The following is a 27,421-nucleotide window of genomic DNA, read 5'->3' on the forward strand; positions in this document are numbered from 1 at the left end:
ACTGCCCCTTTAAATCAAAGTTAAAATGTCTGTTTTGTGCTTTTTAAGGACAATTTCAAAGGCCTTGTGAAAAAAGACATGTAAAATGAGGTAAAGTGGCAAGTTCCATTATCAACAAATCAGCTTATAGGGGCCAAAAACTTAAGCAGATTAAGTAAGCAGAGTGAACCCATGTGTGTTTCTGCTTTTGGTGTGTGTGTGTGTGTGTGTGTGTGTGTGTGTGTGTGAGAGAGAGAGAGAGAGAGAGAGAGAGGAGGGGGAGAGCTCCAGCTTTCTTCAGATTCAAAATATCCCTCCTCCTGTCTCTTCCCCCTGTTTCATTCACTGGGAATCACACAGCTGATGGAGAAACACACTCTGCCTCTGGTCTGACAGCAGGGCGCACCCTCACACTGAGGCTGCCGGGAGGACCCTCTTCTTTACTCCACCGTTGTTTCCCTCCTCGGTTCATTCATCATGAGCGCTGAGTGCAGCAGCTACTACAGCGCTGACGGCGTGTTTGTGGACGCGTTCTCGTGCCCCAGAGCAGGAAACGCTGCCACCGCCGCGTACTGCTGCGGATTTAATGATGTGAAGTACTGCTGCGATGATCCCAACAGTTTCTTCCCCTATGAGTACGGATACATGTGGTGGCTAAGGTAAGGGCAAATTCCCACGTGGCACGTGTTTTTGTTTTCTACTTATCTTACTTTCTACTTTCTCCCTTTTTTTGTTCTTTTTCCTTTTTTTGTTGAAATTTTTTAAATATTCTGCAGATGTTGGGAGGCTGTGCAGTCTTATTCTGCCAGGATCAACAGATGAACTCGTCACTGTGTATCGCAGCTTTTTAGCTTTTTGATTGCATTTTGAACTATCCAGGAAAAAAAGCTCATTAATTCAGCTAGAGCCTTCTTCTCCTTCTTCTTTTTCTTCTTCTTTTCTCAGCAGGGAAGCCACACATGCACACTTCTTTTTAGTTCATGTGTAGATACATTTTTTTTTTAAAAAAAAGCCCACAAATATTACTGTTATTATATTATTCTTAAATACCTTGTCATAATGGGAAGTTTTCGGCTTAATTTTTAGTTTAATGCAATATCTAATATATTTACTGCGTTATTAAAGGAGCATTATGATGTATTTGGGGAAGATATTCAAATCAGAAGAGAAAGATCTTCATTGATTATGCCCAAACAAACTCTCTTTGTTTAATGACTGAATAAACTGAATAAACAAACTGACCTTAAAGGACAACACAGTTTCATACTGTTTTACATTGTTTATGTGTGGCGGACCCTGCCACCTTTCTAGCTTCAAACAGTGTTCTGGGGACCTTATTTTCCCCTGAGGACAGCTTGTTTACTCAGTTATGGAAAAAATAAATATTTCTGAGTTTGTATTACTACCTCATTCATGTGTAAATATCAGAATTCTGACACTGAATTTCTCATCCTAAACTAAATAGTGCCCCTTTAATCTTAGCTTATAATATTATTATATATATCTCCATATTTAATCTTTCATCTTTCTCTTTCCTGCACATCATCCTCTTCCTCTACTTAACCTCTTCTTTCCTCTCAGTATCGGCGCTCTGGTTGGTCTGTCCATAGCCGCCGTGGTCCTCCTCGCCTTCCTCATCACCGTATGTGTCCTGTGCTACCTATTCATAGTTACCAAACCCAGTCGCCTTGACAACGGCCTGCCCCTCAGAGCGCCAGGTGTGTGTACTAGTGTGTGTGCGTGTGTGGAATTAGTTTGACAACATCTCCGCAATCAGCAGCAATTCAAGGTTTTAAAAACACTTTCGTGTGATTGTTTGTGCACTTTTCAGCAGGAGATCCCAGCGAGGGACCAAGTCATGCGAGAGCGGCCTGTGCCACTGGTCCGCAGGGATTCAGGAAACACTTCATGAGCAGGAAGCTGGACTGTGACAACCAGCCGCCTGACCCCGAGCTGCTGTTCCAGAGGTGTTTCACGGCTAATGTCACTGGCGTCAAAGTGGAAAGTCCCCCGTAGGAATTTGAGAGACTTCTTGTTTAAAATTGAGCCATCAGTCCAGAGGTCAAGAGAACCTGTGAATCTGGAGGCGGACTGCGTTGCCAAGGGGCCACTTTAACACAGTTGCTGACATTAAGTGGTGTGCTGGAGGCGTCGTGGTTGAGTGCAGTAAATGTCATGTAATAAATACACCTGGTGAAAAAAATAACCACTATGTACACCAAACTTAACAAGCCCATGCTTTGACGGCTCTGAAAAGCCTTCATGAATTTGCTCATGCACTAAATTTCTTGCCACCTCTTGGCTCCCTAAGTAAGTGCTCCAGCAGCATGCAGAAGTAATTGACAGCATGGAAACTGATTATCCACCTTCTTGGGAGAAATGGTTTACAAGTGGCCTCCATGAAAGCCTCAAGACTCATGAGGAATCATAAAGGCATGTGCTAGTGCAACCGGGGACATAAGCCAAGTTTACATTCAGGATGTACAGTTTCATGTGCATCTAGGAAAGATGCTGAAGATCTGGAAAAAGAAAAACAAGTGAGTCCAGACAGCGAGGTCAGCCTGTAGGCTACATTTTACTCAGGGACTGAAAGATTTGTGGGGAGGTTGAAAAATGTCAGCGTTGGTTCTCATTTGAATGCTTAAAATGACTTATGTTTACATTTTTATGACAAGCGACCGATTGTTAAGGTTAAGGTTACTTTATTGGTCTCCACCAGGGAGAAATTTGTCTCGGAGATAGACTGGCGTGTCTGATTTTGACAACATAAATTGAGGTCTCATTTCATTTTTACCACCGACCATATTCACATGGCAGCCCTTTTCCTCTGACATCACACTCAGGGTGGAAAACCAAAGAAATCTGACAAGTTATCAATTCACTGTTTCCTGATTGATTAGCATCTGTAAATAGAATGTATAGTTTAATACCAAGGGACATCGGACCATATTGCAAAGTAAAACAACAGCTAACGTTAGCATTCAACCACATTCTAGCTCACATTACTGGGGGATGCAATACGATTAGGAAAGAGATACCAATACACATCTTGGAGACATTTGTCTAAACCTGGAAGTGGAACACACAGGATGTAATCAAACAGTAATGTTTGCTAAGAAGTTGTTGAATGCTGACATCAGCTAACAAGTTATCAGATATGTTGCTTTACCTTGAAATAAGGTTGAATGTGCCTCCAAATTATTATTACCCACCATCTTTTCAGTTGCTGATCTATTGAAAGCTGTAAAATGATAACAATTTGTCATATAAGTTTATACGACATGTAACCTGGAACACAGCAGCATTACATTTACCCAGCATTCAAGTTCCCACCCTGAGCGAGACGTTGGAGGAAAATGACCGCCGTGTGAATAATAATAATTATTTTAACGTAACTAATCCAGAGACATAACAAGGAATTTACCTTTTCTTTGTTAAGATTATTTTTTGCCATTTTTGCCTGTAATTGAACGCGGACACTAAAGACTGAACAACATCAACTGACAGTTTAAAGCAACATGTATAAGATTTGCTCTTTTACGAAGCACTCAAAGAGTCTGAGAAGCAACGAGCTGACGGACCAAATCGATCCCTAATAAACACAAACATGGACACTGAATCTTTGTTTAACTGACGCGACCAAAATGAAGTGTAATCAGCAGAAGAACAGTGAAGGGTGCCTGAGTCATGATATCCAGCTGTACACCTGCATGAATATGTTTGGAGGGTAGTAGCAACACAGCTGTGAATAACGCAGTCACTGTGGAGCATGAATGAACCCGCTGGTACCAGTTCTCCTAAGTGCTAACTTCAGTGCTCTGCCTGAACTAATGTTATGCATTGATAGTTTTAATTGGTAAAAATAATCAAATCTTAGGCTGCCTTTACACTGACTTTAGCCCTGTATTGAAAAAAAAGCAGCCCCCTCATTCATTTCAATGAGACCAGTCCGGTGATGCAGAGAAAGTGTTGATATTGGTAGGAAAAATGCAGGGTTGTCCAGCAAAAAAGTCATGGCACAGCGATTGCCAATCAAATACATGACAAGAACACTGTATTTTCTAATGTTTACCTCATGTTTATGGTGATGAAAAATAATATAATTGTGGCTGTGATCTTTTCTGAGTTATAATCACCAGAATAAATGCTGGCAATGTACAATTCTGCATACCACAGATTTGTTGATACATTTCTTTAGGGTCATTTTTCTATTTTATGTTTCAACGACTGTACTTATGATCTGGTTATGATTAGGTACAAGTTCACATCCAGTTATTTAGGGTTAGAGAAAGATCATGTTTTGGCTTAAAATACCTGCTTTGGTTGCCACAAAAATGGCTGGAGATGTCCTAAGGTCTTGTCAAAAATATCTGTTTTTTGTTGCCACAAACATGGCCGGAAATTCTCCCAAGGTCCCCTTCAAAATATCAAGTGGTGTCATGCTTACAGATGTCTAAATGCAGGCTCGAACAGTGGCAGCCCTCAGTCAGGTGATAAACATGTAAAGTGAACGTAACAGGACATGTTCTGTTGAAATGTCAACGTGGTATGTAGCCTACAACACTTACAGGTGTATCAGTGGTTTGCTGATACGGTAACTGCCAACATTTGACCCTGGCGACCGGGCTGATTTTCATCCACAGTGCATCTGTTAAGCCTTCAAAGTCACTCATCTGCTACAGAAACTAGACTTTTCACCTCGAGCTACAAGCCTCCCGCCAACGCAGCACCTTATGTTGTTTTAATGCCTGGCTATTTGCAGTCTGCATGCCTGCTTGCCCTTGAGGTGGCAGATGAGAAAAAGTTCATCTTGTTTCTGTAGCAGTCCTGGGGATCGAATGAAGCCAGTGAAAATATATATATTTTTTTGCTGTTAAGCTGCTGAGAGAAAGGTTAGTGGCTCCAGTCGAAACTGCACAAAAACAGCTGAGCTGCCGTCTCTTTCTGAGGTCATTCAGTGACACATTGTGATCCAGGTGTGGGTGAGAACAGGTCTGAGGAGACGATCTCATGTACCAACTTTCCCAACAAGTTCAAAGTAGCTTCTGCTCTGAAATTGCACAGCGGAAATGACCACCCTGCCAGTATATATACTTGTTGCATAAGAGTGTAATGATGGAGGTTTTTCTGGACGAACACAAATCTTACTGACTGCTGCTAAAGACTGGTTCATCTTTTTTCCGGTCTGTCTTCAAACACAACTTTCATGTCCTTATTTGTACATCGATTAAGAGGCTTCATAGGTCAATCAAGTGATCTCCTCAAACATAGTCTTTTGGGTACAAAATAAACTTTTTTCCACACAGTTGGGGTGTTGCGATGGTAACAAAAGAGAATTTGGTATTTAAAGCACTTTGGATTTGTCAAAATCAGACTGCTGACGCTTCATATTAACTACTGCCGAACTGTAGAATTAATTAAATTCAATACTTTATTGCCATGTCAGGAATTTGCCTCAGTGCAGCTCTTTAAAACAGAAAAAACAAGAGAAACATACACATAAGCAGATAAAATATATCAACAAAAATCATCAGAACACTTAAACATTCATACATATGTAATATGATTTATCATAAGGTGCATAGTGATGCTGCATTGTAATTGCTTTGCACTGCTTCTTACCTACTTTTAAAGTGTTTGTTGTTAATGCCTGCTCTACTGCTAAAAGTGCGTGTATGTCCAAATTCAAGTGACAGACAGCCTCTGAATATGTACAGATCCTGAGGGGAGATATCCTGCACTTAAAACACTGGAATCTCTTTCCTGAGGGGATGGACTGGAAGAGGGGGCTGGCAGGGTGAGAGGGATCTGCAACCAGTCTTTGCATTTTGAGTTTGATACGTGTGGCATGGAGGAAATGGACACAGAAGAAAGATCACAGTTATTGATCTTAAATGCTGTGTGTACAACTCCTTCTAGCTGTCCTATTTCACAAGGGCAGTGGTGTTGTCATACAGTATCACACAGAAAAAAGTGCAGCATCGCCTCTCCAGTCACAACAAGTGGATTTTGTCCTGTTTTATAATGAAATGTACGGAAGCCCTGAACAGCCATGGGTCAAACATATTATTTATTATTGTTTTCCTGAGATAAGAAGATCATTTATTTTGAGATCTCACGAAAACAAAGTGTTGCTCCTTCTTATTTCTTGAAGCTTAACGTTTAAGAGATCCGCAATGCCATGCCAGCATGCATACATGGCGTCTTGACAAGTGTAGCGACTGATTTCGGCTGAAAAATAAGAAAATTATCTCTTTATCTGCGGGAAGCAACAGTTGTTATCTCGTGATAATGACATAAACTACTCATGATCTCAAGAAAACAAATAAAATTTAACCCGTGATTAGGAAAACGGAGAAAAAATAATATGTTTGACCCATGGCCGTTTAAGGCTTCCTTAGAAATGGCATTAGGAAGCAATCTTTCCACAACCACTATAGACAAGAATAGTACATATGACCAAAACCAGAACAACAGACATGGAAAAGTGTGCAACTATCCTTTGTGACAAAGTTCAGTACATTTGGATCATCTTTTAACTTTAAAACACATTGCAAATGGCAGTATGGCACCGCATCAAGTGCAATGTCATTAAATGTTCACCCAGCTGTTAAGCTTCTGTGTGAACAGCTCTGATTGCTACACAGTGTAACTGTGGACCCACAAACACACCAAACTCAAAACTTTAAAGTGCCCTTGTTCTTTGAGGAGGGTAGCTTAAGTGTTTTTCTTTTTTAATTAACTCAACAGTGTGTTCATAAATGTGTGTACGAGTTACCTTATAAACTATCAACTGGAGTATGTATACGTTATCAAATGTTGGGAGGAATTTCTGTTGTAACTCATGTTCATGTTAAATATCTACTTTCCATTTCAAGAGGAAAACAAGACTGAGGGTTTATTTTCATATCATGTTTCATCATGTTTGATGCCGGTGTTTCTTTTTAAATGCTCTGCCAGGATGTACATACTGGTTGATTTGGGCAGCTCTTGAAAGAGCATCAATAAAATGTGAATCAAAAGACACAATCTGATTATTATGCAGCGATGGTGCCATTCCACTGGTGGATTGAGCTGGCCAGATATCAGATGGTGGAAAATGAAAAAAAAACAAGTCACAGCTCATATCATTTACATAGTGATGTGCAGGATTCAGGTGCACTTACACTCATATACAGTATGTTATCTACAAAAAATGCCTATTAAGTCCTTAAAATAGGATAATCATGACTGAAAGGGTGATTATTTTTCTCTCAATTGGTGACATTATAGCTGCATGTGTTGCTGACTGATCTTTTTCAGATGAGCATCTACACTGCCAAGTGGACATTTGCTGTCTTTGTAGTAACCATATCCAGCTGAGCAGGTCTGATGATGAAGGCTCCCTCTGCCTCTCTTTCCCCGTTGCTGTAAATGCCAGCTGAAGAGTCGGAGAGAAGAAGATTAGGTGGGTCAGTGAGACTTAAAGTCAGACGGACATCTTTATCTTTCTCTGCAGAGAGAGCCAGAGTTTTGGAAAGCTTCGCAGGGGCATTTCTGGTGAGAAAACTCAGTGAAAAGGGTGACAGTGACAACAAAATGGCTCTGATCATTGTGGTGACCATGAGACAATCTTTTTAATGGCCTCATTTTCTTGGCTAAGATAAAGGATTTAATGCATCCATAAAATGAATAATCCCACAAGTTTTAGCACGCTGCAGTTTTGAAAGCACCGAAGATGTTCTGCTCAGCTTCAGCTCTGACAGTGAGCATTATGAGAAAGCTGAAATTGGATGGAGCTTCTTTGACAGTCTGACTGCACACTAATCTGCACATTGAGGGGAAAAATGTATTCCTGACATAGAGAACAAGCTGACTGGTAAAACCTCCATTAGCATATTTTGTGCTTCCAATTACACAGAGATGTCTATGTATTAATAAGCTATATTAATGTATTAGAGCGGTGCTGAGAACTAACTGTTGAGTGGGAAAGGCCAAGTGCAAAATGTGAACAATATGTCTATGGCTACATCAGGCTCATGGTGGCAGGGCTGGGAGCAGACCAGTCATACTTGGTTGGTATTGGATTGTAACCAGGAGCTTATCAAAACTGTCCATTATGGCAGATGTGATTTGTTTGCTCACCCTCAGGACTGGAGGTCCAGGAGTAATGATCATGGATGAAAGGCACATGAAGGCACAGTAAACAAACGAGAACCCAGACCATCATAGAAACATATCTCTGTTGGTGGCAAATTACACAGCAGGCTATGGTGAATATATGTATTTTAAGCAGTTATGCACAGCTACCCATTTCAGTTAGTCATTTCCTGACATCACTACTGTGATAAGACTTCAGATTCAAAAGTCTATATTCAGCTTCTTCAAAGACCTTTAAAAAAAAAAGAAGCTATAATAGGATTGAATGCATTTGAAACTAATCATTATTGTGATGTGTATTTGTTTAAAGGAAAAACAATTAATACCAGGACAAAGGAGCAGTTCATCCAAAAATGAATGTTCAGTCATTATATTCTCACCTCCATGCCGATGGAAAGTCAGATGAAGTTTGGTAATTTACAAAACATTTGTGGAGCTTCGCAGCGAAATGGTTTTGCAGCACTCTCCTAAAGAACTGAAGTAGATGGGGATTTATTTAAAAAAAATATATATAAATGGCTCCTTAGAATTCCTCCAGCGTAATCCGATTCACTGGAAGCAGTAGATAGTGACTGAATTATCATTTTTCTGCAAATGTATCCTTGAAACTTGATGTTGGACATAGAAAGCATGCAGATATAAAGTGAAAGGGCAACCACAAATTAATTAACTTTCTCTACCAATGAGTAGATTCAATTTGATGGGCTGGCAGATGGAGTGCTACAGTATACTGCATTATACACAATTCAAGAAACACTCACATCCAAGGCCATACTGCCGTCCTTACATCTGATAACTCAAATAGAAAACTGGGAACTAAGGGACTGTATACAAATTATTAGAGGCAGAGAGGAGGGTAGAAAAGCTGCGACGGTAATGTATCTTTTTCTTTATTCTTTTCATTTTTTTATTAAGCCATGGTGAAACAAGCTGTACCAACATAATTAAGATATTAGAGGGTTTTTCAGTGTTTTCTTGGTCAGAATAAATATTAATAGCACTGATTTTAAAAACTGAAATATAATATAATAATATCTCTCCACCCAATTAACCCTCGTACTGTCCCTAAACTGTACGCTGGTCGGAGCTGATTAAAAATAAGTTTCACATAGAAAAAATTAATTTAAGATGAAAGGACCTCATGTTCAAAGCTGCAGGAAAAACTGGAAGAAACTGCACTTTCAAATCTTTGTAGTCGAAATTTATCATCACTTCATGTCATTTCATCGTCATTGTAAAGGTGATTAGAAAAAGGCCACCGGTCAATTCAGTTAAGTGAACAAGAAGAATCAATGCTGCTACTTTTGTAAAGCAGGCTCTATTCTTGGTGATAAAAGACGCAGAGACTATAATCTATACTATAATGTCTCTGAGTGGAGTGTCAGAATCTTAAAGACACTTGTGGCTCTTCTGAAGACACATTACTCACCCTCACTGGAAGAAAAATCATGACTGAATGTGCCTTGGTAATAAATGAGTTCACTGCTCTTCAACAGCACCTGCAACACGTGATGATTTAGTGGAAAGGGGTCAGAGGGGAAAGAAGGCTATTTAATACGAGACAAATCCACTGAAGCAATATAAGGGCCAGAGTGTTTTTTTACCTTCACATGCATACAGCATGTTGACTCTGAGGATGTCTTATGTGATAACAGTGCCACTGTCTGGCCTCGGAGTGCAGATGCAACGGTTGTGATAATTTATCCATAGGCTTTCATTGTCCCCATTCCTGAATTTTCAATTACGTTTATTGATTGATAATTAACCTTGTTTGTTGAAAGGTTAAAGGAGCACTAGATCGTTTTGGGGAAGACATTTTTATCTTTGTTGACTGATTTTTTATGCCTGAACAAACTCTCTACATTTTCATGACTGAATATACTGGATAAACAAACTGACCTTAAAGGACAACACAGTTTCATACTGTTTTACTTTGTTTATATGTGGCGGACCCTGCCACCTTTCTAACTTCAAACAGTGTTCTGGGGACCTTGTTTTCCCCATAACTGATTAAACAGCTTGTTTAATCAGTTATGGAAAAAATAAATATTTCTGAGTTTGTATTATTATCGCACTGATATTGTAAATATTAAAATTCTGAGTTTGAATTTCTTTATACTGCCCCTTTAAACTGTGGAGATAAAATATATGCCTTGTAATACTCTCAATAAAGATATAACAAACATTTTTAAAAAAGTGTTTACATTTACTTCAGCTTGGAATAGTGAGTGAAAAAGGAAATAGGAGGAGAAACCTAATAAAGTTACTCATTAACATCTCTGTCTTAGGCCACTGCGCAGGAAGGGTGACATTACAGGCTGCAACCTTTGCCCAGAAAGTCTCTTTATTTTCTCAGAGGGAGCTGAAGAGGAAGACAAAAACAGTGGTTCAAAGTCAAGTGGAGGAGAAAAACACCTGCTCTGTTTGTTATCCTCTTGTGTAAGGTAATTTTACATTTTTCTTGTGTGTGTGTGTTATATGTGTTACTGTGTGCAGCGTGGTGATGTAGGTTAGACAACACTGGGTCTGTTCTGGTCATATGACTAGCGTATGACCGAGAAACAGTTACTGTGTGCTGGCCGTCATCTCCAGGTACATTTTAATCGATATTACTTTTGTACTGTTGCCTCAAATCACACGTCATCAGCCAAAATATACTGTATGGAAACACTTTATATCTGCTGTTTGTATTAAGGATTATTTTCTGAATAACATATTTGTGTTCATGTTATGTTTAAAGTTAATTAGTAAGCAGTTCAGGACTATAATCATGTTATCATGAACATTGCTCAAGACCTGACCTGGCTGGCAACTCCCGAATATCATGTGACAGTTTCTGTGTACCGAAGAGGACTATTTAATCACACATTTTCCAGTTTGTTCAGGTCAAATTATTGTTTTCAAAAGGAGAAAGGGAGATGACTGGTTGCTCTACTGTATGTAATACAATGTAGATGAAAACTGTGTCAGGTGCTCTTGTAAAAAACAGAGGCCATCCAGGCACTTCTTTATTATAGTGGCTAAATCATTACAAAGCCAGTCATAAAGAAGTTCACATTTTTGACCACCGTGTCTTCATCATAGCGCCAAACAAATAATTTGTTACTGAGTCCTTTCCAGAGTGGTATTTATTGTCTGGTTGAAGACACCATATTCATAGGCTCTATCTATAAACTCACTCCTGTAACAGGGAATGAAAGATGATGATCAGAGCTTACCAAATTGCGCTCTGGAGGAGGTTTGTCGCTGATTTTTCAGTTTTGTGATTCCCCTGAACAAAGTGTTGATGATTATGATTACGATGATGATCATTCAATCGGGGCGGTGAATAGTCTAATCAAATCTTTGAATTCAAATGTGTCTTAATGGAAGATATAAATAAATCCTATGCAAGGAAATGCAGAATTAAAACGGGAAGGACAATAAAGAAAAATTTGTATTTACTCAGTTATGACTTTTGGTTACTTTTTAAAATGGTGTACAGAATTGAGTTTGTCCCTCAGACTGAACCGTATTTAAAATATTGTGCCTTTCCTAACACCCTCTGAACCTCAGCTGATGACTGTCCTCTGTTGTTCCTTCAGGACGCAGCGATGGGCCGGTGGAGCTGTAGCCTCTTTGCTGTGTTTTTTCTCTGTGGAGCTTTTATCAGAGAAGCACATCCGGCTACTATACCTGATGTAGGGGGGCAGAAAGCTGCTCAGAGGCACCTTCTGATAGAAGAAGACCGCTCAAACATTACTGTTAATGAAAGTAAGTAGCACACAGACACACTCTGTTGTTAACCATCCTCTAACTATTTACAACCAGGAGTGGCTGAGGAACTTTGAACTCTATGTAACTCCAGTCATAGGAAACAGAGGCAATAAATTCTTTCCCCGCTCTCTTCCCAGGAGCAGCTGACCCAGATGACGGACTAAAGTCTCTGGAGTGGTCCTATCTGGCTGCAGGACTGGGCACAGTCCTCACCATCTCACTCTTCGTCGTGATGGTGGTCAAGTTTCGCATCTTCCATCGCTTCCTGGCCAGCTACAGGCACTCCCTGCTCCAGGAGTCTGACGGGGTCAGCCAGTATGGCCATGAGGACACCTCCTTCCCTAACAGTGTAATGAGCAGAGTGGGGATGGACAGAGGGACTGGAAGAGAACTGGAAGAAGATGATGATGGCTTCATTGAAGATAATTACATCCAGCCCAGCGAGAAACAGAGGGCAGAGAGGGAAAGAGAGGAGGAGGAGGACGACGAGGAGATGGAGGACAGCGATGAGGATCTTCAATTCACCATAGGCTGATTAGATAGAAGGAAGATAAAGAAGATGAAATGACACTATAGAAATTTAGATTTTCTGGCTTGTGAAACCTTAAAATGATTCATCGAGTACTTGTGACCTCTTGTCACACCATGCATGTGTCATTGAACTGTGTGTGGTTCCACTAAAGATAACTGTCCCAGGCCTGAATAGTCACAACTATATCAATAACTATATCACAAGATAAAAAGATGATACACATATCTTTCTGGATTTCTATTTATTTTTTGTTCTGAGATCATCCCGTGACCCCTTGAAGGGACCAATTCATAGTTTGGGAAACGCTGAAAATGCACAGTCGATGATAAGATAAATGTGAAAACTGATCGAGCCACAGTTGCTTAAAAATGTCAAAATGGGCACATTTAAATAGTTTGATATGATGAAAGTAATGAAGAAAATATATAAACAAAAGTCAATTTTTTGAAAAATGTTACTGCTTCTCACTGAGTTCATTTTAGTACAGTATAATGAGTACATCCCATCGAACACAGAATAGGTGAATGAAAAAATAGAGATTATCTGCACCCTGGATTATAACTCCCAAAACTTTACTGGATTGAGACGGACAATGTCTCAATGTTTTAGGTCTGGATCTTCAGGTTCAAAGTTGGCTTGCTGTCACATTTTCCCAAAAGATTTGAAAGGTTGCCCGTCAGATAGTCTCTGCTTTTTTTTTTATGAAGAGTATAAATTGTTCCCATTAAAACTTAAATCTGTAATATTTGTTGAAGGTCCCATATTTTAGGAAGTGAGATTTCCATCTCGTTTTTTTTATTATAAAGCAGGTCTAAGGTGTGATGTAGATACTGTTAAAGTATCAAAACACATTAATTCACACAGTTCATAACAGTGTCCTCGAACGAGCAGTCAGGACTCCTGTAAGGTTGTAATGTCATGTCGCAACACAATGACCCCAGCATGACACTGGTTTTAATAACTGGTTGTTGGGGCGGTGCCTGCTCAGGCCTGTGAGAGCTGACCAATCAGTGCAGACTGGGCTTTAAAGAGATGGGAGCTAAAATGGGTGTGTTCAGACAGAGGGTCAATAGAGGTGCTGCAGCACTGGACAGTATGAGAAAAATAAGTGGATTAAATACACCAAAATAAAAGTATGAACCTGAAAATGACCATAATATGGGACTCTTAAATTAATAAATTGTGTGTTTAATCATCCATATCTTGCTAATGACAAATTTTGACATCACCTGCCAATCACTCGAATAAGTTAAGTATTCACAGTCCTCCGAGGCAGTTGGTTGATTATATTTTGACTGTGAATCAACAACAAAGAGGCAGAACAATTTGACACTTCATCATATTTGTTGTAAAACTGAATGTGAAGAAAGTTACAGATTTCTGCTTAGAAGTGACCAGTTTGTGGGAGAGGCAGGAACTTGTATTCATGTAAGAAAAAAATGATTTGTAATGCAATAATATGTATAGTCTGATTTTATTAAATAAATAAAGTTCAATGTCATTCATTTGTTCACTTACATGGCCAGCCTTGATCAGTGAGTCAGTGGTAGAGAACAGAAAAATGAGTATTATTAACACAGAAAACGTTTGTACAGAAGCCCTGAGGGACAAGTAAGAAAAAAAATCTGGTGGCCCATTTTCATTTTTTTATTTGTTATTTTTTACATCTGTGAAAGCAGGGGAAAAAATGTTTTCACAGATAAAAAGAAATAATTAAGTAAAAAAAACAGAACAATTTTCTCACTGGCATCTGTAGGCTTCCGTACATATGCATCACAGTAATGTCTGATTTGATGTAAACAGTGGGTAACACTGACACATAATCATCATAAATAAATGGTCAATTTATAGTTAATTACATTTGAGTTAATAGTTGTCATGTCACTGTTAACAAACAATGAAATGCTTTATAAACCATTTATTAAGCAGTTGTAAAGGTTTATTAACATCAGTTGCAACTTTACAAAATACAATTACCATATAAATGGTTTGTAAAGGATTGTTTGGTAACTATGACATAACTATGAACTAAAGTTTAATTAACTATAAATTTACCATTTATTCAAGGTGCGCTATGTCGTATTAATATGGTAATAATACAAACTCAGAAAGTCCTCAGAGGGAAATAGGGTCCCCAGAACGCTGTATGAAGCTAGAAAGGTGGCTTCTTTGAGGGGTCCTGCAAATATTTAAAAGTAAGAGTTTGAAATTGTGTTAACAGTCTGTTTGTTCAGTGTCTTCAGTCCTGAAAACAAAGAATGAAGATTCAGATTCATACTCTTAAAATGTATTCTCCAAAAAACTACATAGTGCACCTTTAATGATGGATAAAGTGTTACTGAGCACAGCAGATGGTGTGTTCATCGGACTGCTGAGCCATTGTTGATGCACGTGATGCAGCAGTCTGTTCTGTTCTGTAACTATTTCTAGGTAGGTACCCCAACAGCCAAGAATAAGGATACTGATGTCCTCATAAATTCAAATTGTTGTTTTTCTTTTTGCACGTCTGCTACGCAAACGTCATCTTTCATCCTTTATCTCTGAGTGATTTTGACCATTTAGTCCATTCAGATCAGACTGGTCCTGCTGGAGGTCGCCTCCCTCCTGGCCTGGCCCACCTGTCCTCCTGAGACGCTGAACACCCTGATGGCTCGACTCCCCAGCGTCCTCGCTCTGCTCACTCTCATCAACATCCTCCTCCTCTGCTCCCTTCTTCTTTTAAGGTATATGAGCACGCTGTAGACCACTACAGCTAGAACCATGCCTGTCCCAGCAGCCATTAGCACCAGACTAGACACCAACATTTCCCTGCTGTCATAGCTTTGGCTGCCGATAGTGGCCATGCAGAGAAGCACCGTCCCACAGAGCATCACTGCCAGCCCTACAGCTAAGATCAGCGCCGGGTCAGCCCTCCCACCGCTCTTCAACTGGTTGATCCGGCGTCGGCTATGCACACAGTTCATGTCCTGAATGGCAGAGCTGAGAAGCTGCTTGAGCAGAACAGCCAGGGCTAAGAGGCAGAGCGTGGTGCCAACCCCGAGGCGCCACTCCCCGGACAGGCTGGTGGTGGTGGAGAGGAGGCCCACGCCACCCAGGCCCAGCGCCATTATGAGTGCCACTGAGGCACAGTAACACAACATAGAGTGGCGTGGCTCTCTGGACCACCACAGCTCCACTTGATCTTCCAGGACACGTCGTTGCATCAGGCTGGGGTCCAGGTAGAACCCTGAGGGGTGACGGATGTGGTAAGGCTGGTAGAAAGTCTGCATCTCAGGCATGGCGGTGTTCACAGCTCATCCAGCCCCAAAATCAGACTGACACCTTCAGATTGTGCAGAATTTGGGTGGATGATCAGAACACAACAGCAGGATTCAAACTTATATTCAAAAAGATTTTTCTATTAACTATGACAATAGTGATAGCAGGAACATCCTGTCCTCCATCTCAGCTTCTGTGAAAACAGTCACTCACTTGGTGTTGATGAGCACAGATGAGCGCCGTGTGTTGCTGTCCATCCATCTGCCTCTCATAACACAGCCTTAGTCAAAGCATTACAATGGCTGGTTTGGGAATCCAAAAGTTGTGTGGACTTGCTGTTTCCATTTTGTAGAATAGTTTTTTTTTTTAGCTAAGAGTAATCCAGATTTGAGAAAAATGTTCCAGCGATGTTGTAGATGGTAGAAGTATCCTGACTTCACGCTGGAGGCAGAAAAAAAAGCGCCAAACGTAGAGAAGCTGTAACGTCTACAGTGTAAAAGTCACTGTCAGTGGAGAGGTCAAGATGACATCCTCACAGTGTGTTGTGCACAGAGCCCTTCCACATGTCTTCTCAGTGACTGCACTAACGTCACAGATTGATAATCTGTGCCGTCCTCACATTCTCTACCCCAGTGCCAGGCAGAACAGAGGACCCCACCCCCTCCTCTCATCACACGGGAACACCATCTTGTCTGGTTAAGTGGGAAAAAGACGGGTCACAATAGCAGTGTTGGATCATGGTTAAGACAGAGATTGGCGACATTGTCCAGCGTGCCCCTGCACAGACAATGGGCTGGCTGCTGAACACAATGATTGTGCTGCAGGAGGCGGGCGGTGGTGTGTGTGAGCCGTGGAGGGGTGTTGCGTTGCTGCTGTGGAGGGCCGAGTGATGTCAGTGCGTGCTGATAATGGTGTTTCTGTGATCCAAAGGATAGCGTCATTCACACACTACGCTGAGGCTCTTAGATAGGCCACAGTGAGACGCTCACTGACCCTGGGCCTGCTGATCTGTGTCTTCCAGTAATGCATCTGCCATGACCAAGGATATTTCATCTTGAATTTAAAGGGACAGTTCACCACAAAATAAAGAAAACAAACATATTTTCCTCTTACCTTGCCATCTAGATTGTTTTGTTGTGAGTCTTATAGACAGAACTCGGCTTGTGGGGCTAAAAGCGGCAAAAAATACATTTGCCAAACTGAAGAGCAATGTTTCTTTTACAGAAATCATGACCTGGATGCACTCTTAGCAGTCGCGCTTCCCTCACTTCTGACTAAAAGTGGCTGTCAGCTCGACTATAATATTATAGTCTGTTACTTTAATTTCTTGAAAGATCACTTAAAAACCTTCATAATCACAGCTTCATCTATTCCTGTAACACTTTAAAGTGGCTGGAGTGGCAGTCCAACACTGTGGCAAGTTATAAGTGACAAATAAAAGGAAATAAAATGAAGAAATTCAGCAGTGTGTCCATTCTGTTACAGTGCTACGATAGATAAATCTTTTTGCTACAGAACTTTATGACTCCAGTGACAAGCTGATACTGAGCCTCAGAGGAGTCTTTTAGCTATTGTGCAAATTCAGCAAGATGAGTCAGAGAGGGCCTCCTTACTAAAGGAGTGAGGCAGCAGCTCAAAATGGACTTTCTCCCCCTAGAGGACAATATCACAAAGTGTTCAATTCATCTTTTTTCAACTCAAGCGAATTAGATTAAATTAGATTAGATCAGAGAGATTATTGTCATTATACAATGTACAATGAAATTAGAACGGCTTCACATTAAGGTGCACAAGAGACAGGCAACCCAGCAAAAAAAAAAAATTGCTGCATATATTGCACTGTGGATGAATATATTGCACTGTATATTGCACTGCTGAGTGTTGAGATGAGTTCAGAGTGGTTATGGCTCTGGGGAAGAAGCTGTCCTTAAATCTGTTAGTCCTTGTTTTGATGCATCTGTAGCAGCTGCCAGAGGGCAACAGTTCCAATTATGATCTTAACTTTGTTATTATGACAAAAAACAAGAGAATGGATGGATGGATGGATGGATGGATGGATGGATGGATGGATGGTTTCATTTTAATGGCAGAAGCATCTACTGGACTGACTCACTAACATCTATAATATTACTTTTTCCTTTTGCATCATGGACTTATCTAAACCTGCAAGAAACATATGAATGCCTGGTTTAAAAGACCTGATCTTGCACCCTAAAGGATTCTATTGATTACAGTGACCAGAATTAGTATTGATAACTGAGATGTCGTTGGCTTGGTGGGTGCCAGTTGATCTATCCTGATTTTTTCTTCTTTTTTTTTTTGTTTAATTCAGACAGCTGGATTTTTTTTATAGCAAAGAAAATATGTGAATCCAAAGAAGTCACCCACTGGTGCGTCTCCAGTTACTATGATTCAGCCACAAGGTGGCAACAAATGACCACGTGACTCTGTGTCTTTTAATACTGTACAGTCAAATCAATTTAGTTACTTGTAGTATTGAGTACTTGTATTAGTTGCTGGTACATTGTTGTCATTTGTGCTTTATAATCATGAACACAGAGTTTCTGAGTGACTATCTGAATCTTGTTTTCAGAATGCAACAGAATACAGTGTGTGTTTGGTTTTAATGCTGTCTTAATTAAAGCAATTATCCAACGGCGATCAAACTAAAAACAACAATATTTCAAGACATGACTGTGACACCTTATTATCACATATGCATCTTGTTGAACAGCTGGGAAATATGTGTTTGTTTATCTGTTTGTCAGCCTTGTGATAGAATAGCCTTGTAATTTCCCGGGTGAATTCTGGGAGAGACTCCAGAGTGCAACAGGCTCTGATAAATATGGTTGTAGGAAATGGATGGACAGATATGGAAATGAATTACGCATGATGCTTTTCCTGAGCATAATATAGGTTAAATCAATCTGCTTTTTATAAATTATGAAAGGCAGCTTTAATTCTGGCATGATATATGCAGTTCAGCCTGAAGTGCACTCCACGTGTGCTCGGCACTCACTATCACTATTGTCCAAAAAGTCTATTTATTCAAAAATAGCCTTGATTACCAAGTGCACCCTCAAACCCCTTTAAATGATGCCGCTATTTAATTACTGATTTCAGGTGCAAGCCCTCTGCTGCTCAGATAACTACCATTATGAGGCAAGCAGTAGAAGTGGTGGAATCCTACAAGTGCCTTGATACTTGATGCTCTACAAAAAAGGCCAACAACGTCTCTTCTGCCTCCGTGAAATGGTACAATTCAATGTGGATAGGACCATCAGGACTACATTGTATAAATCCTACATTAAATCTGTTTTAACGTTCTCTTTAATCTTGGAAATCACAGTGTCAAGGCCAAAACTGAGCTCTCCAAAATTGTGAAGGCTCAGCAGCAAAATCATAGGTGTCCAGCAGGGCATGATGATGATGATGATAATTTTGTATTTTGTGGATTGTGACAATGTTTCATGTTGAGGCTGACCTTGGTCAGTGTTGCTTCGGTCTGTATATGATCACATTGTTGGCTGTTATTTATGTAATGGCATTTGTCCTTTTGTCTTTTTTTTTTTTTTATCTATGTCTGACCTTCAATGACAAATTAAGTTGAAAGTTCAGTTGAGTTCATTTCAAACTGAATTTATAGAGCCACATCAACAGACTGCAGTCATAAATATACTGCTTAGGAAGACAGTGTAAGACAAGGCTATTGAGCATAGCAATGTTTACTCCATTCATTTAAATACGGCTGATGAGCTTTTTTTTTTAAATGCATCTTGACCTGTCCCATTGACACTAATAAAACATTAACATTACAATTATACATGGCAAAATGTGTAGTTGTTGCTGTAGATCAGTCTGTAGAGGGCAGCAGCCTCCATGTTTGGACAGAAGTCCGTAGATTACCACAATGTATAAATAATCATTGCAAGTACGTCTTATTCTTAAGTTTTAACATTTAAAAGTACTTAAATTGAAAAAATACACCTATTTTGCAGCATGTGTGCAGTTGAGGTGCAGCTAATTTTACCTAATTTCTGTACTGTTGTGTACTTTAATCTTTGTAATGCATCATATTTAATGAGCTGATCATATATTGTGTTTATTATCTGCAAAATGAGTATAACTCTAATCAAATGACATGGGGTAAAAAGTGCAAATATTTCACTGACACACTTTACTTCAAATTATACTTGAAGTCGGCCAGTACATGATTTAATGTGCATAAACAATCGTCAGGTGGCAGAGGATCCCTTGTCTACTGTCTCACAGCACTCTGTTTATTTTTTAATTATTTAAAGGTGCAATATGTAGGAATTTTAACTGAAAACATTTAGAAATTAACTAAAATTATCGACCAACTCTGAGGGAATAACAGTTTTGACCATAGGGTGTCTATGTAATGTGTTGCAGAGACATCCACTTAAATTAGCTTGTTAACCAGCTAGCCTTGGCAGTCCTGGTCCAAAGCTCCTGTGATAGAGGTTTAGACATCAAGACTTCCCCAGTACTCTGAGATCCCAGTTGCTAGATGCACAGCTAATTGAGCTAACTAGCTAATGGCAGCTATAGTTAGCAGCTGCTGACAGTTACTCTGGTGTTATTGCTGCCCCCTTTTTCTTTTCAGGATGAATTTGGCAGGTGGCCAATACCCCACAACACATTTTGTGTTATGTTATCATATTTTGCTATATACACCTCAAATATATCCTGAAAAAGACCAATAAATAAGCTTAAATACATCTTTCAGTATAATTTATTTAAGAAGAACATCCAAAAGAACATCCTACAAGTTTTTACATATTTACTGTAGTTTATAACTGTGTTGGGTGTGTGGAGGAAGGATTAAATTCTGTTTATAGCGTCAAAAAAGTGATAGTTGGTCATGGTTAAGATTAGGAGGCTGGGGGATTGTTGAGCAGAGACAGCGGCCTCCACAAACCTGCAGCAGTGTGCCTACTGACAAACTGGTGTCCAAGAATGTGCCACAGAGAGATTTGTGTGAACAGTTCCTCATTCTGGCCCGACTCTCCAGCAGCTGATTTCACCGACAGGTGCAGCATCAACCAGAGAGGATGAACTAATCTCACGGTTGCAGACCACTGGGTTAGACAAACAGGGCTTGTGACCAGAGCATCGCTGTTCCAGTTTCCCCTCAACCAGCTGGTGAAAGGTGGGAGGAAGCTGAGCAAATGTGGCTCTCTCATCTGTCAACAGCAGCTGTTGAGGTGTTCTTGAGCAAGGTACTAAAACCTGGTTGTTAAAGCGCTCAGAGGCCCAGAGGATGCACTGTAACCGAACCATGAAGCCTGTCGATGCCAGCTCCTGCAGCTGTGCGAAGGTAAAGCAGCGCACGACTGGAAAAAACAGTATGCATGCTCAACAAATGTCCCCTAAAGGTTAATTAAATAAGAAACATGGCTCAATGCAGGAGTTGCTATTTACTGAAATGCTGTTCACATGCAGAAGGATCTGCCATGATTGCTGTGACTGTATGTGAGGGTGATGGCAGCCTCTCTTGAATCCACAATGTTAAGAAGATGTGGCATATCATCCAGAGTGGCTGCTGTGACAAATGAAAAGGCTCTGCTGCCAATGGTAGAGGCCCATGTGACGCACGAGGCGAATAGAGACAAACCTTACCAATCCTGTAGCACGAAGTCGCTACAACTTTCTTTCCAAATTATGAACCCCCACACAGTTTAACAGGATGTCCCTCAGGCAGGGACAGAGATGTGTCATGAAGTGACTTCATCTCAGTAGCAGCAGTGATCTGACGACAGCCTGTCAAAAAGCTCGAGTGATGAAGGATTTGATGTGGCATGTGCTGTACTCTGCAGAATAATACATACTGTTTTACTGTATACATCTGCAGTGTATCAGTTTGTGGGGAAGTTGACAGTTTCTGCAATAGATGTCACACAAACTTCTACTCAGCAAAGAATCACCTCTTAAACAAATGCTACATGCGAAATATTGCAGAAGCTGCATTTTTTTGTTTTTTTGATAAAGTTGTACGTGTGACAAAACAGCATTTTAATGAAGTACTGCAGTGCTACAGAGATGCCCTCACCTGCAAGTTCTGTTCTCCAGATGTTTGTTTGGTACAGACCCCAACAAATGTCACATCATCAACGAAAACTGATTGCAGAAATTATTCCCTCTTATTGTTGATCATATCGTAATATCTGTCAATTTTATTGCAGTATGATTTTTACCGTATTGTGCATCTCTATACAATCAGTGGTTCCCAACTTCAGGGACATACCCCACAAGAGGCTGTGAGATTAATCTAAAAGGCTGTTAGATGATTACTGGGATACATAATAATACAAGATTCTGCTCCATAAAATTCCCTTCATTTCTTTTTTGACTTTGCAGAACTTTGCTTTGGTGTTGCTTGTGAAATACTACATATCTCTTCAGGCCCCCAAAAAGTGTGAGACAGCCTAATAAGGGAAACATGCAGCCTGAGGCAAGGGGTTGCAAGAAGATGTTAGGATGCCACAAAAAACAAAGATCTAAACGGCTTTATTTAGAGGTAAAACCAAAAGTGAGTGCACCAGTAATGTCAGTTCTACTCCCTCTTTCACAATATGATTTCTTTTAACCATATTGTGCATCTCTAATTCATATCAATGTCACGTTTATTGCCAATTAGCTTATGTTAGCATGCAAATACAAATAGAATTAGAAATAGCAAGTATTTCTTGCTAGAAATAGTGCATGAAGGCACTGGTGGACCCCTGGTGGCCCCATGTTCGAAAAATTGCAGTGAAGGTGTCGTCTTGGATTCCCCTGCGGTGGATAAAATATATCAAAGTGCCCTCTTGTGTGCCCTTCCACTGGACAGTATGTGGTGAAGTGCCCTCTCGGGTGCTCTTCCACTGCCATTTTTTGCACACTGCGCAGACACCACTGTGTCCAAGTGCAGCCTCACAAAGCTGCTAGTGTGGCTGTAGAGTCTTGGTCTTGTTATTTAATTTTTACTTAAAGGTCCAGTGTGTAGAATTTAGTGGCATCTAGGTGTGAGGTTGCAGATTGCAGCCAACTGAATACACCTCCTCTGACCAAGTGCATAGGAGAAACTGCAGTGGACGCTGAAAATGCAAAAAACAAGACAGACCCTCTCTGGAGCCTGCGTCTGGTTTGTCCATTCTGGGCTACTGTAGAAACATGGTGGACCCACTCTCTCTGTAGATATAGAAGTCTCATTCTAGTTGATGGAAATGCAACAATTCTTAGTTTCAGGTGATTATAATGAAAATATCATTGTGAATATTATATTCAATTTCTGCCAATTGATTCCACAATGCACCTTTAAAATGAAGGTATAGGTTGTTTTCTCTATTCTTGAATGTCTTTAGAGTGTAAAGGGTGTTAACAACTTTGCTTTTGGTCACGGGAGAACTGAAGCCAGAGCAGGAAAAGCACCATGGCCTGTGTTAGGTGTGCCAAATCTGTTCTCTAGCATTTTTTTCATATTTCAGTTGATTGAAGATCTCTCTCTCTCGTCCTCTCTCAGATATACCCTGCCTCCTACTTAATCCTCAATGTGCTAAAAGCATTTTCATTTAGTCATGACTCACTCCTCACAGCAAATTGACTGTAAATTCAATTTAGTTCCTGTTATCTCAGATGGGTGAGAATCAGATTTGCAACTAAACCAACAAACATTTCTTGCGCAACGTCAATGTGCATGGCTTTAATATTTACTTGAGTGAGCCAGATAGGCACGAATGAAAAGACATACTGCACTTAACATGTTATAATTATCTTTCAAAGTACAGAACCTACAGCATGTGAGCTATGGCTATGAGCAGCTGGTCTGTTCATGTTATATAATAAGCATATTGCATGGCAGAGATAATAGAAATTAAAAAACTCATTACTTTGTGATTCCCAAGTCCCTGACAACCAGCAGTATTGTGATTAAATCTTGAAGGGATGTGGAATTTTTCAGAAAATTAGGCAGCTGTTGTGCTGTGTTGGGATATTTTCCTGTGCAGCTAAATGCTCTGGTCACAGCTCAGAATCTGGATTTGTTACGGGCAGGTCTGGAACGAGCTCGTATCACATTGGCTGATCATGCTAACATGCTCATTTTCAGACAATAATTCCTCGAACAGATTTGAGCACCTGTTCAACAACCACTTTCGGTCTGCTCCTGCCGCCTCATTTCCCGTTGGATGCTTGCCGTGAAACCATGACAACAAGTCCAACTATCATGATTTTCTCCTCGGTGCCCTGACTTTTATTGGCTGTGAATACAATTGAATGTGCAAACATATGCATATGTGTGCCAGTTTCTGCTCGTGTATTAACTATATGTTGAGGCTGGGTGGAGGATTAAGTCATCCTTCAGCTTATCTCCATCAAAATGACTGATTATGCTGTCAGCGATGGTCGTGGCCTAGTTTTGAAAGACAGCCTCGTTTGCTCTGGCTCAGAGCCACTAGACCTTGTAAATACTACTGATGCACTTTTATCTGCCGACGAGTATTACCTCATTGTGTTTAATAAGAGTAATAACGCTGCAGTTTGGTTAATGAAAGAGGTACAGGGGGCCTTTTCCTGGTGCCGCTGCCTCTGAGAAACCGTATAGCCCGCGGTTCACCTTAGCACTTGCATAATTTGCATATAGATGAGGATCATATCACATTATTGCAAGAAGGGGGGTGTATTAATAATGGGGTTGTTGAACAGGATATGGTGCTGTACAAAGACTTGTGTAGATGCTGCACATCTTTTACCTGCGCTCCATCAGACATACTTTCTCTATCTTTTCTACATTTTTGAAGGATTGTGAAGATCCACTGGCACAGTCCCGAGTGGGCTTCAAGTTAGCTGGGTTTTTTAAATTAGGCTACTCCCCGCAAATTGAACACAAAAACACCACAGGGACACAAAATTGCTTGACCTCCTGATCCCCTCCTGTCTGGTCCTGCTAGTCCCCACCGCTGTCCCACTATTACAGGTATGTCATGCTGTAAAATTGATTTCACTTGCTCAGTGGGTGTGACATGGACATCCCAAGGCCCCCTCTCTCTTTTTCTCACTCTCATACACGAACGTATAAATACGAGGGTAGTTTCTTGATCAGTCTTTTTAAAACAGTCAATAAAAAAGACAAAAAACAATGGGTTCTCTGGATACATTCTGCATCAAAATGTATTTGTTTGATTACTTATTTTGTTCAAACTGGCAGCTGCACCAGAAGACAACATGACTTGTTGGTTCTTTCTTTTCAAAAGGACTAAAAGGCTCTGGAAGTTTTTCCTTTGTAATGGTGAGTTACCAAACAATGAGAGTATTTCGCACTATAGCCGACAACTGATGTGTTCCAGCTAACCTTAGAGGTACAATGTTGTTAGCTAACATTAACTGGTTTGCTCGAGGACTAGTTTGCATTCCTGCCACCAGAATATTGCATATTCACTGGTATAAAACCAAAGGCAGATGTTTGATGTTGAATATATTACTTATTTAGTTCAACCCAGCAGTTGGGCTACTTTTCATTTTTCCACTGTTAGCCATGTCACCGGACAGCCGCACCAGAAGACAACTTGTTGGTTCTTTCTTTTCAAAAAGCACTAAAAGGCCCTGACAGTGTTTACTTTACAATGCCAAGTTAGCAAATAATAGGAACAGAGTAATTATCTAGGCCTACCCATCACCTTCCAGCTAACGTTGGTGGTACACTGTTGTTAGCTAATGTTAGCTGGTTTGCTCCAGGACTATCCTGCCCTGCCACAGGAGTATTGCATGTTCACAGCACAATATACATATTAAAGGACTTTTCCAGTCATGTCGGGAATTGGGGGGCTTAATGGGAGACAAGTATTAACACAACACTGACTAAAAAGCTAGCTAACAGTAATTTTTAAAAAAACACAAGCTACAAGCTAGCTAGTGCGGTGTAGGCAGTAAAAACATCCACAAATCACTCATTCTAACCATCAAAAATCCAACTAAAGTGTAGCCAAAAAGAGAATTATGTTTGAATTGTGTATTTAAAGGAATAAAACTAATTAATATTACATTGAATATATGAGCTCAACAAAGAGAACACTGGCTTGAATTACACCAAACAGGTGTTTACTGGCAAGCTGATGGTTTGAAGGAATATTTAGTCCATAGCTGTGGTTAAAAAAAGCTGCACATGTTGCTATAGGATGAAAGGATCTGAAAAAAATAGTTATTTTTTCAGATTTTTTCAGTTAGAGATGACAGCAAGTTGTTCACCATCATTAGAGGTTGTGCCAAGTACATTTTAAATAGTTTATATGCTAAAGTCCCTGCAAACCCATAGTCCAGCCAACCAGGTATATTCCCTGCAGACATATTCACATGTCATGATAAGACACAGGTGTAAACAATGAAATTAATGATAGCTGAGTTCCAGTTAGCTGCTTCCGTGTCAGGGTCTGTGTGCATGTTAGCTCACTGTCACAGAACAGAGTCATTGTTAACGTAATCAGAAACAGCTCGATTATTCTTACTGAGACAAGACAAAGTATCTGCTGTGAAAGGCCTTAAGACTGTGTGGGGTTTACAAACTGCTTTATCCACAGCTCCCTCTCTCTCCTGTTAGCTTTGTTGCACCTGGTGGGACAAATTACACCTTAGATGCCTTAGATTGGTGACATGATGTGATTCCCAACTTAAACCTGACTAGAGGTCTAATCAGCAGTGTAATTGAAAACAACTTTGTGTGTCTGAAGGGCCTTTAATAGATCCAGACATTACTGGTTACCTCTTTTGTGTATAGGCTGCAGCAGAAATGAACCCTGGAATACCTGGAAATAAATGAGCCTTTGTGCACTTTTGTCTTAAAGTGAATGGGTTTTTTGAATGGTTTTCAGTTAGAGAGCTGAAGTAAGATCTGTGGTTAACGCAAGCGTTGTTTGTTTTACAATGTACAAATACTTCAGTAAAATACCCCACATGTGCATTATGAAGTACTAACATGCCTCAGAAAAGGTGGTTGCTAACAAGTGGCTGAATGAGACGACAGAAGTGGTCGGGGACATTAAACACTGATCTACTCTGTCTTTACGGATGGACTTGTAGATTGATATGTTTGTAGTAAAGTGTGTATAGTTTAGTATAGTCAGAAGCTTACTGAAGGTAACATTGAAGTCATGTGACCAGGATGTAGTTTGTTTATAGTATGACTGTATTATTGACCCAGGTACTAGCACCACTCCAATTTTGCCTAGCGACCACTGGAGGTTTTGCAGCAAAATATTTTCCTTTGGCACAAAGGCATTTGCCCCATTGACCACCATTATAAAAGATCTTCAGTGAACTATAGTGACCAATCTTTGGGTTCACTATTAAAAAATAGTTCTATTTAAAATGTTTGACTTATAGTCTTACATTAGCTTTTGATTTCTGGTAGTTGCATTTACACTTAATTGTGATCAATTGTGGAAATTATCTTGCTGAACAAAACGTGTAAGTATCATAAAATTGTGTTGTGTCTGCAATAATCCAGGATCCAATTGACAAATCCCAGAGGCTTTTTGTTGAGGCAACCAGGGCGGTGCTAACTTCCGGGTTAGTATGCAAAAGTATGTCATTACTGCAGCACTCTGTTATGTGACTATGTATGATATCAGCTTTGCAATCACCAAATATGGTGTAATATAGAAAAATGTTACAATTCAAAATATTAATATACAAAGATTTAATTTAAATTAGCGAATTGAAAGAGACGGAGAGACATCACAATGTCGGGGGAGTTTTATACCA

At 40.1% G+C, this 27,421-nt stretch overlaps 2 protein-coding genes across 2 annotated transcripts; one reads left to right on the forward strand and one right to left on the reverse strand.

The window, feature by feature from the left end:
* Positions 1-456: 456 nt before the first annotated feature.
* On the forward strand, positions 457-12,409 carry LOC141017004 (protein shisa-like-2A). The gene is made up of 5 exons (XM_073491625.1): positions 457-638; positions 1,561-1,697; positions 1,811-1,991; positions 11,771-11,871; positions 12,012-12,409. Exons 1-5 carry the CDS (start codon positions 457-459, stop codon positions 12,407-12,409), a joined length of 999 nt encoding a protein of 332 aa, XP_073347726.1.
* A 2,564-nt stretch (positions 12,410-14,973) lies between these two features.
* Positions 14,974-15,684, reverse strand: tmem125b (transmembrane protein 125b). The gene has a single exon (XM_073490536.1). It carries the CDS (start codon positions 15,682-15,684, stop codon positions 14,974-14,976), a length of 711 nt encoding a protein of 236 aa, XP_073346637.1.
* Positions 15,685-27,421: the final 11,737 nt, after the last annotated feature.

The sequence above is a fragment of the Pagrus major genome, chromosome 21 (genome assembly GCF_040436345.1).
Source record: "Pagrus major chromosome 21, Pma_NU_1.0".
In the NCBI taxonomy this organism is placed as follows: Eukaryota; Metazoa; Chordata; class Actinopteri; order Spariformes; family Sparidae; genus Pagrus; species Pagrus major.

Excerpts from the sequence above, each read along its gene's own strand:
- tmem125b (XM_073490536.1), bottom strand. The coding sequence starts at position 15,684 with ATGCCTGAGATGCAGACTTTCTACCAGCCTTACCACATCCGTCACCCC.
- LOC141017004 (XM_073491625.1), top strand. The coding sequence starts at position 457 with ATGAGCGCTGAGTGCAGCAGCTACTACAGCGCTGACGGCGTGTTTGTG. Across the intron at positions 1,698-1,810 it reads CCTGCCCCTCAGAGCGCCAG|CAGGAGATCCCAGCGAGGGA; the intron begins GTGTGTGTACTA and ends TGCACTTTTCAG. Across the intron at positions 11,872-12,011 it reads AAACATTACTGTTAATGAAA|GAGCAGCTGACCCAGATGAC; the intron begins GTAAGTAGCACA and ends CTCTCTTCCCAG.